Genomic DNA, 17,150 nt, shown 5'->3' on the forward strand with positions numbered 1-17,150 from the left:
TACTGTGTCTGCAATATTTCCGAAAGTGTCATGGAAAAAAAAGCCAAAAGAAAAAGTGAGAAAAGAAAGCTAAAGCAAAAAAAAAAAAAAAAAAAAAAAAAAAAAAAAAAAGAAAAAAGCTAAAGCAAAATTCTTTGGACATCTTTACGGAAAGTGGAAAGACAAAGTCATGTATTGTCCAACAAAAGACACTCACGTGTCCAAACCAAGGGAGCGAAATCCCAAAACCCTAGAAATCTGAGACGGGTCACAGTTCACACCACCATGAAAGCAGCTTAAAAGCTAAAGGTCAAAAGAGGATTAATTTCTTACATTGAGAAAGAGTCATGTAAGGACAAAACAGAACACAACCTGAAACCTGGAAACTTAAAATCGTATCAATATCAATTCTAACAAAACTCTATGATCATGTTCTCTATGTTTATATTCTCTTGACTATTGCTATTTCTCTCATCCTGTAGTTTTCCCAACAACCCTAAAACATAACAAAAGAAGCAAACCAAAAAGTAGCAGAAACCGACCAGACTAAGGCAAGATTTGCAAAATGTGAAATCAGATGATGGGAGGAGGCAGAGTCTCCCACACATCAAACACATTCTCCTCACTGTGCAATGCAAACAACCGATCCCCACCAATGGAGAAATCACAGATGGAGCCACCATAGCTTCTCTTCAACCTAGAAGTCAAAACCCAGTCTGATCCACAAAACACAGAGATGGAATCATTCATAGACGAGAAGAGCTGGCCTTCGTGCAAAGCAAGTTTAGGGTAACAAGGCTCATCAGGCATCTTACTTTTCATCAACCTGCTCCTAGAACTCCATCTCACACTACTCCCTCCTCCATCCATCCTCAGATCAATAAACCCTAGATCCTCAAACTCATTGACCACACATATCGAATTGCTCTCTTCCATGGCTATCGCGTCTCTCACTCTCTTCTCCTCGGCCGTTGTAAGAAACCCGATATCAGACCAAGACCAGACCATGTTCTTGTCCCGGAAATCCAACAAGCTAATATAACAATTATCTTTCCTTGGAAACAAAGTCGCTACAAGAAGACAATTCTTACCACTCAACCATTGCAGCTTATCAGCATCTCCTAAAGACCAACCAGGACTCTCGTAAAAGAAATCTAGTTGCTTTCCATTAATTTGATCCCAAACTCCAATTCCATACTCATTGCTTCTTCCTTTGCAGCTCGTAAAGATTTTAGAATCAGGACTAAAACTCAAAGCTCCAGCACTATAACTCTTAATCTGATTATCATGACTCACCTGAAACTTATACCTAAGCTCACCAGAAGATGAGCTAAACAATCCCATTCCTCCATCTCCTCTTCCTAATCTCTCACAAGCAGAGAGTACAATGTTACCAGAATCAATCCAACCCACATCGTTCACTCTCTGGTAATCAAGATTAATCGTCGGATGCTCCTCAAGCATCCAATCAAACACGTGGACAACGCTCCCGTGAGCGACACAGCATCCGCCATCCGGACCAGCTCTTATCGCCGTTCCGTCTCCGGGAGCTATACCGGTGACGGAACGAGAGAGGTGGAGTCTGTTACCGTCGAAAGGTCCCCACTTTGCGGTTCGTAAGTGGTCGATTAAGCCGTAGAACATTGCTTCTTTGTGAAGGAGACGCTCCGGGATATTAGGTGGGATGTTGAGGTCTCCTGTTCGGAGGAGATCGAGAAGAACGGCGAAGCAATCAGGATTCCGATCGATGAAGAGATCGTCGGGTTGCGAAAGATTCCAATTTTCGTCGAATAATGCTCCGAAGAAGGAACCGCGACCAGCGTTAGCGAGGGTCGTCGCCGTCGTTTCGAAGATTCTACCACCAACGTTGAATTTGATTCTGTCATTTGATAAACCCATTATCTGTTATTTATGAAATATAGGTGAAATCGATGAAAGGAAGCAAATTGAGCAAGAAATTTTCCCGGGAAAGCTGGAATCAAATTTCCGGGAAAATGTTTCTTTCGAAATTCGATCGGATTCGAAGAAACTGAATCCAGGGAAAGGATAAGAAAAGGAAATCTGATTAATGATTTAATCAAAGTGAATACGATGATCTGGACTCTAGTCAAAAAAAAAAAAAAACTGAGATTCCCAGAAGAAACTATATTATAAAAAAAAAGGATCTGTCTTGCTCGGACATTTTTGATATTTCCGTTGCTCAGGGCATTTAAATCATAAGAAACCCAACTGGAACATGGTGGGACCTACTATAGCATGTTATAACCGTCAGATGCTTTTAGATATTGTCGACTATCCAACGGTCAATGTTATTCAAAGCTAATTATTATAATACCGTGGTCCGTGAGAACGTTCCTGAAGCCCATCTTTATATTGGCCCATTAACTGATCCTTTTTTTTTTTTTTTTTTTGCTGAAATGAGAATATTTGGGCCATAGAAGAAGCCCTGAAGATTTTGCCCAAAAAAAAAAAAAAAAAAAAAAGAAGAAGCCCTGAAGAAAATGAAGAATACAAACAACTTCGTTTTCTTTTTTTTTTTTTTTTCATTGGGATTGTATTTTGCTATTTTCGTGCTGAATGATTTCACTTATCACACATAAAGTACATATATGTTTTTCCTCTTTCAGTCACTTTTTTGGAAGAAGGCGAAACAAACTCCACTTTTCTTGCAGTTGTTTCCTCTACAAAGTGAGTAATTTACCCAACTGTACTAAAAAACTAATATTTTTGGGTTTAGTCATGATATAAACTAGATGAATCAACACAACAACAAACGTACCTTTGATATCTCAAAATCGTAAATCATTGACCATATTCATTATGCTATTTAACTCCACATCACATGATAAACAAACAAACATCCCAGATAGATTCGATTCCCTCAGGTGCAGCCATTCGAGACACATTTAGAATCTAATCATACAATAATAATAATAATAATAATAATAATAAAAAGTTAGAAACTATTATTATTAGTCTTAACACGAATTTAGCTACTAATCAGAAAAAAAATTACGTAATAAACTAAACGGAACACGTCAATGATTTGACGTGACGCAACGGAGAAATAAACGGAGTTTGTTAAAGTTAAAAGAGACTATCTTCTACAGTCAAACAAAGACTGAAAGACATTAATGCCCCTTCTCTCTCATTCTCTTTTGGTATCTTTTACTTTTAAAGCAGAGAAGGCATAATTAAGGGACCAAAAACGCAGCGTTTTATTCCGGAGATCAGTCGGTCGGAAAGCGGCTACCTTTTTAGTTTGCCTAGAGAATTTGTTCGTTTCTATCTTTTACTCTCTTCCGACAAAACCCACGAGATAGAGAAAAAACGACAAAGAGAATCGTCCATGGAAGACACTGGTATCGACGAAGCTAAGGTATGCACGGTGGAGATGAGCGAGAAAGTGGAGCCGGAGAAGGAGCTGGATAATGGACTGAGTCAACTCAGAGACGAGGAGGAATCACTTGGTGCGTGTGTGGAAGATTTACATGATGAGGCTGTGCCAGAAACCCTAGGCAAGGATCAGGTTCAAGGTAACGGTTTATTTTCCGCAAAATTCTTTATTGGTTTTTATTTTAATTTATTCGGGAGTTTGATTTTTGACGAAATGATGTTTGTGTTTACCAGGTGTTCGAGAAAATTCGTCTGTGGAACCAAATGTTGAAGATGTTGGAGAAGTGAATGTGAGTTTGCTCGTGACTCTTCTTCTATTCTTAAATTTTCTTACAACTTTGATTCTCTCGTCGACATTGATTGTGCTAGAAATTGTAAAACTTGAAGTCGTGAAATAAAAAAACTTCACTTCAGTGTTCTTGATGTTACTCGTTTAGTGATTATACAATTTCATGGGAGTTAGGAGTAATCATAATTGGCCAAGATCAATCTGTGTACGAGTACAATGGGAAGAGGAGTAATTGATCTCAAGTGTGTCTGATTTATTAGGCGATTTTGAGCACAAGAATCACTGTTTTCAAGGCATGACATTTAACTGCTTCTTGTATCACATTGGCAGGAGACTGATAGCGTCAATGAAATTGTTGTAAGTGCGATTGTGCCTGTTGATGAAGTGGAAGAGAATCGTCAGGTAGAAACATCTCCTTCTCTGGCTGCATCGTCTGATGTTTTGACGGTGGAGCCATCTCTATCTTCTTCGGATCCTGCAACTGCTTCAGCTGCACAAGGTTTATCACTGGTTTCAGTTCCAACTAAACAAGAGCAAAGATCAGATTCTCGGATGGTTAACAGATTGTCGGTTACTCCCATTCCTAGGACACCGGCTCGTGATGGTTACAATTGGAGAAAATATGGACAGAAGCAGGTTAAGAGTCCCAAGGGCTCACGGAGCTACTACAGGTGTACGTATACTGAATGTTGTGCCAAAAAAATCGAATGCTCCAATGATTCAGGCAATGTTGTAGAGATTGTTAACAAAGGTTTGCATAGTCATGAACCTCCCCGGAAGATTAACTTCTCCCCGAGAGAGATTAGAGTTACAACAGCTATCCAGCCTGTTTCAGAGGATGATACAGTAGTAGAAGAGCTAACAATTGTTCCTAGCGGTTCAGATCCGTCTGCTTCTACTAAAGAAAACATCTGTGAGTCGCAGACAATCGTTGAACGGAAGAGACATTGTGAGAACGAAGCTGTGGAGGAACCAGAGCCAAAACGAAGGCAAGTTTGTTGAATTTTGGATTTCGTGCTTACTCTTCACTTCGAAAGATGAAATTAATAGACTTTCTTCTCTCACGCTTTTTTCTCTGTCTGTTTTTCAGACTGAAAAAGGATAACTCACAAAGTTCAGATTCTGTCTCCAAACCTGGAAAGAAAAATAAATTCGTAGTACACGCAGCTGGTGATGTTGGGATCTGTGGTGATGGATACAGGTGGCGTAAATACGGGCAGAAAATGGTGAAAGGAAATCCTCATCCAAGGTCTAGATACTAAACGCATTACCCATCTCTTTATACACAAATGACATCTTCTAATACGCATGGTGATTGATTTCATTCTGTTTCAAGCATACAGGAACTACTACCGATGTACTTCTGCGGGATGTCCTGTTCGTAAACACATTGAGACAGCAGTAGAGAACAAAACAGCAGTAATAATCACATACAAAGGAGTACACAACCACGACATGCCGGTGCCTAAGAAACGCCATGGTCCTCCAAGCTCAATGCTCGTAGCTGCAGCCGCTCCAACATCAATGAGAACCAGGCCAGACGATCAGGTGAACATTCCCACTTCAAGCCAGTGCTCGGTGGGACGAGAAAGTGAGAAGCAGGGCAGTGAAGCATTGGATGTTGGTGGCGAGAAAGTGATGGAATCAGCTAGGACTTTGTTGAGCATTGGATTCGAAATCAAGCAATGCTGATTATACGTAATTTATGAGTTTAGAGTTCATCAACTCAATTTTCGCCTCCTTGTTCATGTTATATAATAATAAAAAAAAACCCAAGAAGATTACCAACTAAATACGTTAACTTTTGTCTGTGTAATGGACCTAATTAATATACATATGTTAATTTTGATAAACAAATCGCTAATTTTGGTGGATATATGACTCTCGTTCGTCTAGAGGGTCTTCTGAAACCTGAAAGGGACTAAAAGACGAGAACAAAAACCCTTTCTCTCTACTCTGTGTAAACCCTAGTGTGTTCGTGCTCTCCGATGGCGAGCCTTCGATGCTTTCGTGAGCTGAGCCGCCGCGCTACGACGGTTTACTCCATCATCCAGACGCGATCGATCTCTTCATTTCCTGGGATCGAGCTTTCCGGGACAAGCATTTCTCATGGGACCGTAATTCCGAATCGATCTCTCAGTAGGAATTTGACATGGTACAGTCTTTGGTATCGCTCTCAAGATCGTCGTTTCTCTTCGAACACAAATGATACTGCTGAAGATGAAGAAAGCAGTGAAGGAGAGGATGAGGATGATGATGATGAGGAGGGGGAGGACTTTGAGGATTCGGCGGAGATGGAAGTAGAAAGGGAATATTCACCGGCGGAGAAAGTGGAGGAGGCGGCGGAGATAGGGTATAAGGTTATGGGTCCTCTTAAACCTTCGGAGAGACTTTTCAAACCCTATGAACCAGTGTTTGCCATTGTTCAGGTTTCGTCTCTGTGGTCTCTCAATAAATCCTTTAGTTTCATTTCAGACTCTCACTGATGTTGAATGTTTTGTTGTTATCCTGTAGATTGGTTCGCATCAGTTTAAAGTTAGCAATGGGGATTCCATTTTCACAGAGAAGTTGAAATTCTGTGACATAAATGATAAGGTATGCTAGCTTCAAGCTCTTCTTCATGAATCTTTGCTATTTTTCTCTCCAAAGTGCGAGACTTTACTGTATTTCTCATAAGAAGGAAGAACCTTTGCATTTTTGTTTAGGATTTATGATTGTTGCTAAAGCTTTTCTCTTTATGTCCCTTTGCAGTTGGAACTGACCAAGGTTCTTCTATTGGGCTCGGCAAGCCAGACGATTATTGGTAGGCCTATCTTGCCAGATGCGACTGTTCATGCTGTAGTTGAAGAGCATGTAAGTGTCTCATTGACTTGCTTGGTGTTTTCTAATACTAGTGAAGCTGTGCTTAAGAAAAATTTACAATTGAAAAGAGGATAGATGAGAGTTTACTTACTGAAATCCGATGACTGAGAGAAACTAAATCAAACCATCTGCTGATCAGAATGTGAAAGTCTTACCGAATATTTATGGACAACAAGTTTTAAAATGGGCTTGGAATGTAGAAGGATTTACTCTTGTATCAGCATTCTTAACTAGTTTTTCCTTGATGAGTGACAGGCGTTGGATGAAAAAGTGCTCATTTTCAAAAAGAAACGAAGAAAGAATTATAGGAGAACGAGAGGACATCGACAGGTATACTTTATAACTCTCTTGTTTAGACAGTGTGTATGTTTCATCTTTGCCTTCTTCTAGTTCTTTCCTCTGTGTTATGATTGTTGATTTTGACCATTCAACACTTACGTCCAGGAATTGACGAAGTTGAGAATAACCGATATACAAGGAATTGAAAAACCAGAACCAAAGATCATCCCTAAGCCTTCCAAGGAATGTGTTACAGAACAATCGAAGGCTGAGCTAGTTGCTTAGAGATAAATTTGGCTTCTTTCTTTTTTGCTGATGCCGAAACATTTGAAGTAAGTTTATCCATCACTTGCTGTTCAGTAAGAGTAAGAAGTAGATTGAAAATTCGTTGAAAGGATGAAAAGGCCTTCTTGGTAGTTAGTGGTAATTAACTAGGCTCCTGAGATTTGAAATGTGATTGCCTTTCACTGTCTTGTTTCTCCCTGCTGTTTGATTTTGCTCTTCATTTGTATTTAAACTGGCTCAGGCTTTTGGGAGCTGTTTGTTACTTCTTTTTCAGAAATAAAGATTTGCGGAAACATGTCTCTCCTTATCTTCTCTATGCTTTGTAGTTTGTACTGTACTACTGTGGTCTAGTTATGGTTTAATTTGCTTCTTCTCCATGCAAGTCTCAGTCACAGATATGAAACTGGGTGGTAAATTGGTAATAAATGTTAGTCACATTACATTCAAAATCTCGATTTGTCCCACTATGACTCTTAGCTCAGGTGATTCTTATTGTAACTATGGCAACCAGTTTCTCATCCACAAATGATTCACAGAATTGATAATGTACTTGGAACTGTTTTAAAATTTCTTTTATCAATTCGGAAAATCGTGTAAGGTTCCTTTGAATATTTGAAATTTGAGTAGTATCTAAAGAACTATTTTTTGTATGAACATGCATAAAAAAGTTTGAAAAAATCAATTTGGAGCCAAAAAAAATAACAGTGGCAAATTTGAAAGCATATTTTATGAATCTTCATCACATTAACACATTTGAAAAGAATTAAAAAGCTAAACGAGTACGTAAGTAAGTCCATGGGATACGGGCTGGAAAACGGTCGGGTCGGATAGCAGCAAAAATAGTGAGTCAAGTAAAAGAATAATCATCGGCAACAAGAGAGAGAGAGATAAGCAACAAAGGCGGCTTCTTCTCCTTATAAATAAGAGAAGCTCAGTGGGTTTCTCAAATGGCCGTCACTTTGGTAACGTCCTTTGCTTCTTCTTCTTCTCGCTTCCATTTCCGCTCCTTCTCCTCTTCTCCTTCGTCTCTCTCCTCTTGTTTCGTCCGATTCCAGTTGCCGTCTCGCCTTAGACTTGCTTCCGCCGTCACGCCTCTCTACTGTTCTTCTAAAGCCATGGCTCATACAATCGCACAAGCTACTCTCGGCCTTACTCATGCCAACTCCGTCGATCATCCTAAGGTTTCTTCCTGATCCCTTATGGCATCATTCGATTTTGCTGTTATGTGTTTAAACTCGATTCTAGTGACTGCTTTGTAAATGATCCACTGATTCGCTTACTTCAATAAGTTGTTTGAGATTAGCTTTCGAGTTTGAATTTTTGTGGTTAACTGGATTCTGATTAGCCGAATTTGTTGTATCAGATCTTATTTTCCGGGAAGGAGATCGACGTGACGGAATGGAAAGGTGATATACTCGCGGTTGGAGTCACGGAGAAAGATATGGCTAAGGATGTGAACTCCAAGTTCGAGAACCCGATACTGAAGAAGCTCGATGCTCACTTGGGTGGACTTCTAGCTGATGTCTCGTCTGAGGAAGATTTTTCTGGGAAACCCGGCCAGTCGACAGTTCTTAGGCTTCCGGGTCTTGGGTCAAAGCGGGTTGGTTTGATTGGTCTTGGAAAATCTGCTTCATCTCCTTCGGCTTTTCAAAGTCTTGGTGAGGCTGTTGCTGCAGCTGCTAAAGCTTCTCAAGCTAGTAGTGTTGCAGTTGTTCTTGCATCCTCAGATAGTGTTTCTAATGAATCTAAGCTCAGTTCTGCTTCAGCTATAGCTTCAGGTGTTTTTTTTTTGTTGTTGTTGTGGTTTCTTCTATTAAAACTTGACAAGGGCTTGTTTCATGACCATTTCGGAACTGATATTTGTGTGGAATCGTTGTTTACTTTTTGACAGGCACAGTGCTTGGTTTGTTTGAAGACAGCCGGTATAAGTCTGAGTCAAAGAAACCATCTCTCAAATCTGTGGATATCATTGGCTTTGGCACTGGACCTGAACTAGAGGAGAAGCTTAAGTATGCTGAACATGTTTCTTATGGCGTAATTTTCGGGAAAGAACTTGTTAATTCTCCAGCCAATGTTCTCACCCCTGGTATGGATTGTTTCTTGAGCATCATAGTCTAGAATTTTCATTTTTTTTTATAAATGTGAGCATCTTGTATGTTGAAGTTTATTTCAAACATTTGTCTCTAATCTGCTTTGTATCTTACAGCCGTACTAGCTGAGGAAGCCTCAAATCTGGCTTCCATGTACAGTGATGTCATGACTGCAAACATCTTGAACGAGGAACAATGCAAAGAGCTGAAGATGGGTTCATATCTTGCTGTAGCTGCTGCTTCAGCTAATCCACCTCATTTCATCCACCTTATCTACAAACCTTCTAGTGGCCCTGTTAAAACCAAACTTGCTCTTGTTGGGAAAGGATTGACATTTGACAGGTACTCACAAGAGCAGTTGTCTTCTGTTAGCCGCATCAATCTCTTTCTTCTTATACTTATTGGTTTTTGACCACATGTTGTTTTTTCACAGCGGTGGCTACAACATTAAGACTGGGCCTGGCTGCTTAATTGAGCTCATGAAATTCGATATGGGAGGTTCAGCTGCTGTTCTTGGCGCTGCAAAAGCCATTGCTCAAATTAAGCCTCCAGGTGTTGAGGTAAGTTCATCACACGGAGCTTGAGTTTCTGAGTTAAGTGAATGTACCTAAACAAATACTTCTTTGCACAATCAGGTGCACTTTATTGTCGCAGCTTGTGAGAATATGATAAGCGGTACTGGAATGAGACCTGGAGATGTCATCACAGCCTCAAACGGAAAGACAATTGAGGTATCATAACACCGTTTCCATATGAATTCAGCTGTAAAAGGTTCGAGCTTTGCATTGTTATTTTTACGCCAAACTAATTGTTGGCGATGTTGCAGGTCAACAACACCGATGCTGAAGGTCGACTAACACTTGCAGATGCTCTAGTTTATGCTTGCAACCAGGGTGTTGATAAGGTTTAGTTTGAAAGATTCTTCCACATATCAATAACATTCTTTCTGTTGGTTTTTCTCTCAACTTGTGAATTATATATATTTGCAGGTTGTTGACCTTGCAACATTGACTGGGGCTTGTATTATTGCTCTTGGAACATCAATGGCAGGTACATAGTCTTGTGTTTAAAATAGACAGAATAGCATTCTTGCATGATGATTGAACGCGGTTTGGATTTTTGTTTTCTGCAGGCATATATACACCTAGTGATGAGCTTGCAAAGGAGGTGATTGCTGCATCAGAGAGGAGTGGAGAGAAGTTATGGAGAATGCCGATGGAAGAGAGTTACTGGGAGATGATGAAGTCAGGTGTGGCAGATATGGTTAACACGGGAGGCCGAGCAGGTGGATCCATCACCGCAGCTCTCTTCTTGAAACAAGTGAGGATATCATAAGAGTGGAAACAAAAAACACACTTCAATACTGCAATATTGTTCTCTAACGAAGAACCGGGTTTGGTTAATGGTTGCAGTTTGTGAACGAGAATGTTGAGTGGATGCACATAGATATGGCTGGACCAGTGTGGAACGAGAAGAAGAAAGCTGCGACTGGTTTTGGAGTTGCGACACTCGTGGAGTGGGTACAGAATAATTCTTCTTCTTAAGATGAAGCGTGGTGATCATTGTGAGTGATATGATTCACTTGTTTTAAATTTGATGGATGTTCTTATTTTCCATTCTCATCGCTGCAAAACAAATAAAAGTTTGACATATCAGAGGTTTTAATAAAGGTTATTTTTTTTTTGCTTGTGTGAAGTGTGAAAAGTTTTTTTTTTTTTTTGTGCACCTAAGTATGACAAGTTAAATCGTGTAAGAAGAATGCCTTGGAATATTTGAATTTCTATAAATAGTATCAAAACTATGTTTTGTATAAACAACAACTTTAAATTTGGAGCCAACAAATAACAGTGGCAAATTAAGTATTTCAGATACGGTTATCAAGATAAGTTTTGTAATAGTGAATCATGATCACAAAAAAATTTGAAAAGAAGTCTTGAGTCAAGTTAAAAAATAATCATCGTCAACAAGAGAGAATAAGCACAGTCCGGCGGGCGGACGCGACTGGGTGTGTGTGACTTTTAATTTTCTTAGAGATATATTAGTTATTACAATGCTCCATGCTAAATATATATATCTGCATTCTTCTTCTTATAAATAATTATAAAGAAGCTCAGTACACTTCTCAAATGGCGGTCACTTTGGTAACGTCCTTTACTTCTTCTTCTTCTCGCTTCCATTTCCGCTCCTTCTCCTCTTCTCCGTCGTCTCTCTCCTCTTGTTTCGTCCGATTCCAGTCGCCGTCTCGCCTTAAAGTCGCTTTCGCGGTTACGCCTCTCTACTGTTCTTCTAAAGCCATGTCTCATACAATAGCACACGCTACTCTCGGCCTCACTCAGGCTAACTCCGTTGATCATCCTAAGGTTTGTTCCTGATCCACTGATTTACAATGTGTTGTTTTATCGGATTGTGGTCAAGTATAGTCGTAGATTCAATTATGGTCAAGCATAGTCAGAGATTAGCTTTCGAGTTTGAATTTTTGTGGTTAACTGGATTCTGATTAGCCAAATTTGTTGGATCAGATCTCATTTTCCGGGAAGGAGATCGACGTGACGGAATGGAAAGGTGATATACTCGCGGTTGGAGTGATGGAGAAAGATATGACTAAGGATGCCAACTCCAAGTTCGAAAACCCGATACTGAAGAAGCTTGATGCTCACTTGGGTGGACTTTTAGCTGATGTCTCGTCTGAGGAAGACTTTTCCGGGAAACCTGGCCAGTATACAGTTCTTAGGCTTCGGGGTCTCGGGTCAAAGCGGGTTGGTTTGATTGGTCTTGGAAAATCTGCTTCATCTCCTTCTGCTTTTCAGAGTCTCGGTGAGGCTGTTGCTGCAGCTGCTAAAGCTTCTCAAGCTAGCAGTGTTGCAGTTGTTCTCGCCTCCTCTGAGAGTGTTTCTAATGAATCTAAACTCAGTTCTGCTTCAGCTATAGCTTCAGGTGTTTGTTTTGTTGTTGTTGTGATTTCTTCTATTAAAACTTGAGAAGGGCTTGTTTCATTACCATTTTGGAACTGATCTTTGTGTGGAATCGTTGTTTACTTTTTGACAGGCACAGTGCTTGGTTTGTTTGAAGACAGCCGGTATAAGTCTGAGTCAAAGAAACCATCTCTCAAATCTGTGGATATCATTGGCTTTGGCACTGGACCTGAACTAGAGGAGAAGCTTAAGTATGCTGAACATGTTTCTTATGGCGTAATTTTCGGGAAAGAACTTGTTAATTCTCCAGCCAATGTTCTCACCCCTGGTATGGATTGTTTCTTGAGCATCATAGTCTAGAATTTTCATGTTTTTTATAAATGTGAGCATCATAGTCTAGAATTTTCATGTTTTTTATAAATGTGAGCATCATAGTCTAGAATTTTCATGTTTTTTATACTGTGAGCATCTTGTATGTTGAAGTTTATTTCAAACATTTGTCTCTAATCTGCTTTGTATCTTACAGCCGTACTAGCTGAGGAAGCCTCAAATCTGGCTTCCATGTACAGTGATGTCATGACTGCAAACATCTTGAACGAGGAACAATGCAAAGAGCTGAAGATGGGTTCATATCTTGCTGTAGCTGCTGCTTCAGCTAATCCACCTCATTTCATCCACCTTATCTACAAACCTTCTAGTGGCCCTGTTAAAACCAAACTTGCTCTTGTTGGGAAAGGATTGACATTTGACAGGTACTCGCAAGAGCTGTTGTCTTCTGTTAGCCGCATCAATCTCTTTCTTCTTATACTTATTGGTTATTGGTTTTTGTTCACAGTGGTGGCTACAACATTAAGATTGGGCCTGACATGATAATCGAGCTCATGAAAATCGATGTGGGAGGTTCAGCTGCTGTTCTTGGCGTTGCAAAAGCCATTGGTCAAATTAAGCCTCCCGGTGTTGAGGTAAGTTTATCACACGGAGCTTGAGTTTCTGAGTTAAGTGAATGTACCTGAACAAATGCTTCTTTGCACAATCAGGTGCACTTTATTGTTGCAGCTTGTGAGAATATGATAAGTGGTACCGGAATGAGACCTGGAGATGTCATCACAGCCTCAAACGGAAAGACAATTGAGGTATCGTAACTGTTTCCATATGATTTCAGCTTCAAAAGATTTGAGCTTTCCATTGTTATTTTTACGCCAATATAATTGTTGGCGGTATTGCAGGTCAACAACACCGATGCTGAAGGTCGACTAACACTTGCAGATGCTCTAGTTTATGCTTGCAACCAGGGTGTCGATAAGGTATTGTTTAAAAGATTCTTCCCCTTATCAATACATTTTTTCTGTTTGTTTTTCTCTCAACTTGTGAATTATATATATTTGCAGATTGTTGACCTTGCAACATTGACTGGGGCTATTATTGTTGCTCTTGGACCATCAATGGCAGGTACATAGTCTTATGTTTAAAACAGACAGAATAACATTCTTTCGTGATGATTGTATATTGGTTTGGATTTTTGATTTCTGCAGGCATGTATACAGCTAGTGATGAGCTTGCAAAGGAGGTAACTGCTGCATCAGAGAGGAGTGGCGAGAAGTTATGGAGAATGCCTATGGAAGAGAGGTACTGGGAGATGATGAAGTCAAGTGTGGCAGATATGGTTAACTTGGGAGGCCATGCAGGTGATTCCATCACCGCGGCTCTCTTCTTGAAACAGGTGAGGATATCATAAGAGTGGAAACAAAAAAAACACACTTCAATACTGACACTATTGTTCTCTAACGAAGAACCGGGTTTGGTTAATGGTTGCAGTTTGTGAGCGAGAATGTTGAGTGGATGCACATAGATATGGCTGGACCAGTGTGGAACGAGAAGAAGAAAGCTGCGACTGGTTTTGGAGTTGCGACACTCGTTGAGTGGGTACAGAACAATTCTTCTTAAGATGAAGGCTGGTGATCTTTGTGCTCTCAGTGATTTACTTGTTTCAAAATTGATGGATGTTCTTATTTAACGTTCTCATTACTGAAAAACAAATAAAAGTTTAACATTCTCAGAGGTTTTAGTAAAGGTTTTGTTTTGCTTGTTGTGTAAGTGTGACGCTTGAATATGACGAGTTAAATTAGTCAAAATATTACCATTTGATGGTATTTTCAGATGTTCTTGTGTTCCGTAACAATGCTAACCTAAATTAAAATTTAACTAACTAAGCTAAATGTTTCAGCATCTTGTTGGTGGTCATCATAATCGCTTCATTTCGTCTTGGATCTTTGTCCCCAATTCCTACCAAATAAAACACAAAATAATAGGAGCAATACAAAACAATTTCTTTAAATATCTTTTGAATAAGTTTTAGCTCAAAGCCTCAAACCAATAAATAAAGGCTCCGAGAAAAAAACAGAGCTCATTTGCACAACAACAATCAGCATTGTCCAAACCTTAAGCAAGAGAGGACATGTGTTCTAGCTTTCCGCTTGAGCAGGAGCAGAAACAGGAGGAGTAGGTTCAAGCATTCTTACAGAACGAGGAAGCATAAACTCAGCAAACACAGGGTAGTGAGATGAAGGATATAAGTCGTCAATCTTATCATTTACGATCTCGCACATTACAGGAACTATAGATCTACCTCTGTAAAGTATCCAATCCGTATGTAGATCTTGTGTCTGTCGGTCCCAACAGAGGCATAACGCTCTGAATATCAGCTTCAAGAATTCGACAGTTCCCTGCTTGTCACCTGAACAAAGGCCCAAGATGTTGTGATATATAGAAGTTTTGGAGATAAATGATTTTATGGCTCATGAGAGGGTAAAATGTTTCACACCTTTGAAATCATGGTATGTTCTTACGAGAGCGACGTTTTTTCTTACTCGGGCACTTGGCCATGCGTCTCTCATGTCCCCTACCACACCGTGCTCTCTGCAAGTTGAATGAAACCCCAAACGCCCATTTATCACCAGTCAAATAAGTAAAAATGCTTTGATTTGAAACTAGTTGATCAGTGTGTGAAGAGTAGTTTAGCTATTATTGCATTACCTAGGAGCCCTGAAAGAAAACTCTAGAAGATTGGTAAAAAGAAAAATTGTGAATGTGATATTAAGGTACCTAGATCTGCCCAACAGAAATCGCCCTGTTGTTGATTCCTTCTGTGTGTTGAATCCTCCACAGTACACAACCGGCAAAGTGGGAGGTAATGATGCTATGTGTTGCCATGTGAGTAAAGCACTTCGCCTACGGGCACGAGGGCTGATTTCATCCAAGTTTGTGTTGACTATCTGGAACGAAAATCCCGGTGGCTCCGCTCCTTTCAGTTGGAATGTGTAGGCAGCTTGTCAAAGAAAACCAAAATACTGATATATAGGCCAAAAACACCAAACTCGTAAACTAATCTAACTATAGTTTAGCTAAAATGAACCGAACTAGTAATCAGGATATGGCCCATGTCGCTATACAAGGAACTGCGGAACCCCATGCTGTGCTTCCAGGGACCGAGGGAGACTCCGACAGCCAAAAAGTTCCACCCTCTAGCAGCTCTACCTTCAATTAGCATAAAGTATAGTGTCAAGCAGGGAAATTAATTATTAAGAAGGTGTTATTGTTTTGTTTTATCAACCGAATTGATACTTTTTCCTTGTTGAAGAAGATGGTGCAGTGTTCGTCATTAGCATCCTGAGGTCCTTTTCTTGATATGCCAAATTGATCATAGGCTGCAAGCAAAGAGTACTACCATCTATTTAAGTTCAAGGAATCAATGCAAACCGAAGTATTAATAAGGCATGTGAAACTAAAAGCTAGCTCCATCGTTCGCAATAACAAAAACCAGATAAACAAAGCCACCATCATTTCAAAGAAATTACGTGAAAATGTGGAATATCATGCATACCATTGCCATATAACAGATGCATTAAGTGCACCAGACTCTGTTTCTTTTGTAGCTAATAACACTAACTTTAAGTTGATGCAAAGAAGGATATGAATCGACAAATTGACAGAGTTCAGTTACAACTAACTCAAACACCATTTAAGCAGAAATTAGACTTCCATAAATCAAAGAGAGTTCAATTATACCTGGCAACCCCTGCTGAAGATAATCCAATTGAGACTTCACACCTAACCAATGTAAACATGATAACAAAAGATCAAAAAGAGAATCACATCTCTGTTGAATACTTCAAAAGGCAAAAGCACAAGAACCAATCTCCAGCATTCAGGAAAAAGAAGGCTTCTTGGAGAACCCAGATCACCAATACGAAGAAGGAAGCAAGATCTAACTAGCCTTGAATCACCAATACGAAGAAGGAAACAAGATCTAACAAGCATTGATCCATTGTGGCTAAATACCTTGTTGGGTACAGAGAACAATGGGGGAGTAACTGGTGATGACAGTGAGACACAAATCCTTCCTTTTGAGCCATGAATTAGGGCTTTCTTCAGGTTGATCATCGTGAAGATTGAATGACATCACACTCAAAGACACACTCATTGTTTTGTCTCCTTCTCCTTCCTCTACTTTTCTCTCTTCTTTCTTAATGTTTGGTAGACGAATAAAAACAAAGGTCTCTCACATCAGCAGCAGCTCATCGTCGTCGTGACCTACATGATTTTCAATAATAAGTCAAAAGCTTATCAATTTTTTATGTGAAAACAGCTCAGGATTCGAAGAAAGAAACCAATCAACATAATTTATCATATTATATTATTAAGGAATCCAATACTAACCTTGTTGTTTCAGACTCTTATCAACAACAGTTAAGAAAATGAGTCTTGCACATTTGACGACTTTTGCCGGAAAATCTGGGAAAGCCATACCCTTTGATTAGCTAAAGTCTCTTAAAGCCATTTTCCTGATAGGAATTGTAAATCAGCAACATCAGAAGAGAAATAATAAAAAAATCGGAAACGGGAGAAGAAGAAGAGTAACTAATCGGAGGAGGAGGATGACGGACCGGTGAAGTCACACGGTGGACTAATCGTCGGCTTTTTGGTCTCTCTCTAATGTTTTGATTAATTAAAATTTAGGTTCAGACAGGCTTCGAAACCGAGACATGGAACCATTATAGG

The 17,150-nt window shown here is 39.7% G+C and overlaps 6 protein-coding genes across 6 annotated transcripts; 4 read left to right on the forward strand and 2 right to left on the reverse strand.

The window, feature by feature from the left end:
- Window positions 1–122: 122 nt before the first annotated feature.
- LOC9303392 (BTB/POZ domain-containing protein At4g30940) lies at window positions 123–2,364 on the reverse strand. Its single transcript, XM_021017446.1, has one exon. The coding sequence runs from the start codon at window positions 1,876–1,878 to the stop codon at window positions 553–555; it is 1,326 nt and encodes a 441-aa protein (XP_020873105.1). The 5' UTR covers window positions 1,879–2,364; the 3' UTR covers window positions 123–552.
- A 766-nt stretch (window positions 2,365–3,130) lies between these two features.
- LOC9305426 (probable WRKY transcription factor 32) lies at window positions 3,131–5,457 on the forward strand. The gene is made up of 5 exons (XM_021018296.1): window positions 3,131–3,515; window positions 3,610–3,665; window positions 3,995–4,653; window positions 4,755–4,913; window positions 5,008–5,457. Exons 1-5 carry the CDS (start codon window positions 3,329–3,331, stop codon window positions 5,354–5,356), a joined length of 1,410 nt encoding a protein of 469 aa, XP_020873955.1. The 5' UTR covers window positions 3,131–3,328; the 3' UTR covers window positions 5,357–5,457.
- Window positions 5,458–5,533: 76 nt separating this feature from the next.
- Window positions 5,534–7,402, forward strand: LOC110224138 (50S ribosomal protein L21, mitochondrial). The gene is made up of 5 exons (XM_021018298.1): window positions 5,534–6,093; window positions 6,179–6,259; window positions 6,416–6,517; window positions 6,782–6,856; window positions 6,971–7,402. Exons 1-5 carry the CDS (start codon window positions 5,653–5,655, stop codon window positions 7,088–7,090), a joined length of 819 nt encoding a protein of 272 aa, XP_020873957.1. The 5' UTR covers window positions 5,534–5,652; the 3' UTR covers window positions 7,091–7,402.
- Window positions 7,403–7,961: 559 nt separating this feature from the next.
- Window positions 7,962–10,867, forward strand: LOC9303393 (leucine aminopeptidase 2, chloroplastic). Its single transcript, XM_002867275.2, has 10 exons — window positions 7,962–8,271; window positions 8,454–8,868; window positions 8,982–9,176; window positions 9,297–9,522; window positions 9,614–9,740; window positions 9,816–9,911; window positions 10,007–10,084; window positions 10,170–10,230; window positions 10,313–10,500; window positions 10,593–10,867. The coding sequence occupies exons 1-10, from the start codon at window positions 8,038–8,040 to the stop codon at window positions 10,722–10,724; spliced, it is 1,752 nt and encodes a 583-aa protein (XP_002867321.1). The 5' UTR covers window positions 7,962–8,037; the 3' UTR covers window positions 10,725–10,867.
- Window positions 10,868–11,284: 417 nt separating this feature from the next.
- Window positions 11,285–14,179, forward strand: LOC9303394 (leucine aminopeptidase 2, chloroplastic). Its single transcript, XM_002867276.2, has 10 exons — window positions 11,285–11,540; window positions 11,700–12,114; window positions 12,226–12,420; window positions 12,619–12,844; window positions 12,928–13,054; window positions 13,130–13,225; window positions 13,319–13,396; window positions 13,481–13,541; window positions 13,625–13,812; window positions 13,908–14,179. Exons 1-10 carry the CDS (start codon window positions 11,307–11,309, stop codon window positions 14,034–14,036), a joined length of 1,749 nt encoding a protein of 582 aa, XP_002867322.1. The 5' UTR covers window positions 11,285–11,306; the 3' UTR covers window positions 14,037–14,179.
- A 219-nt stretch (window positions 14,180–14,398) lies between these two features.
- LOC9303395 lies at window positions 14,399–17,100 on the reverse strand. The gene is made up of 9 exons (XM_021018297.1): window positions 17,036–17,100; window positions 16,809–16,933; window positions 16,431–16,682; window positions 16,158–16,199; window positions 15,714–15,796; window positions 15,525–15,626; window positions 15,195–15,409; window positions 14,914–15,008; window positions 14,399–14,826 (listed from the first exon to the last, which is right to left on the reverse strand). The coding sequence occupies exons 3-9, from the start codon at window positions 16,570–16,572 to the stop codon at window positions 14,555–14,557; spliced, it is 951 nt and encodes a 316-aa protein (XP_020873956.1). The 5' UTR covers window positions 16,573–16,682; window positions 16,809–16,933; window positions 17,036–17,100; the 3' UTR covers window positions 14,399–14,554.
- Between the last annotated feature and the right edge of the window lie 50 nt (window positions 17,101–17,150).

This window comes from Arabidopsis lyrata (genome assembly GCF_000004255.2).
Source record: "Arabidopsis lyrata subsp. lyrata unplaced genomic scaffold ARALYscaffold_7, whole genome shotgun sequence".
Classification (NCBI taxonomy): Eukaryota; Viridiplantae; Streptophyta; class Magnoliopsida; order Brassicales; family Brassicaceae; genus Arabidopsis; species Arabidopsis lyrata.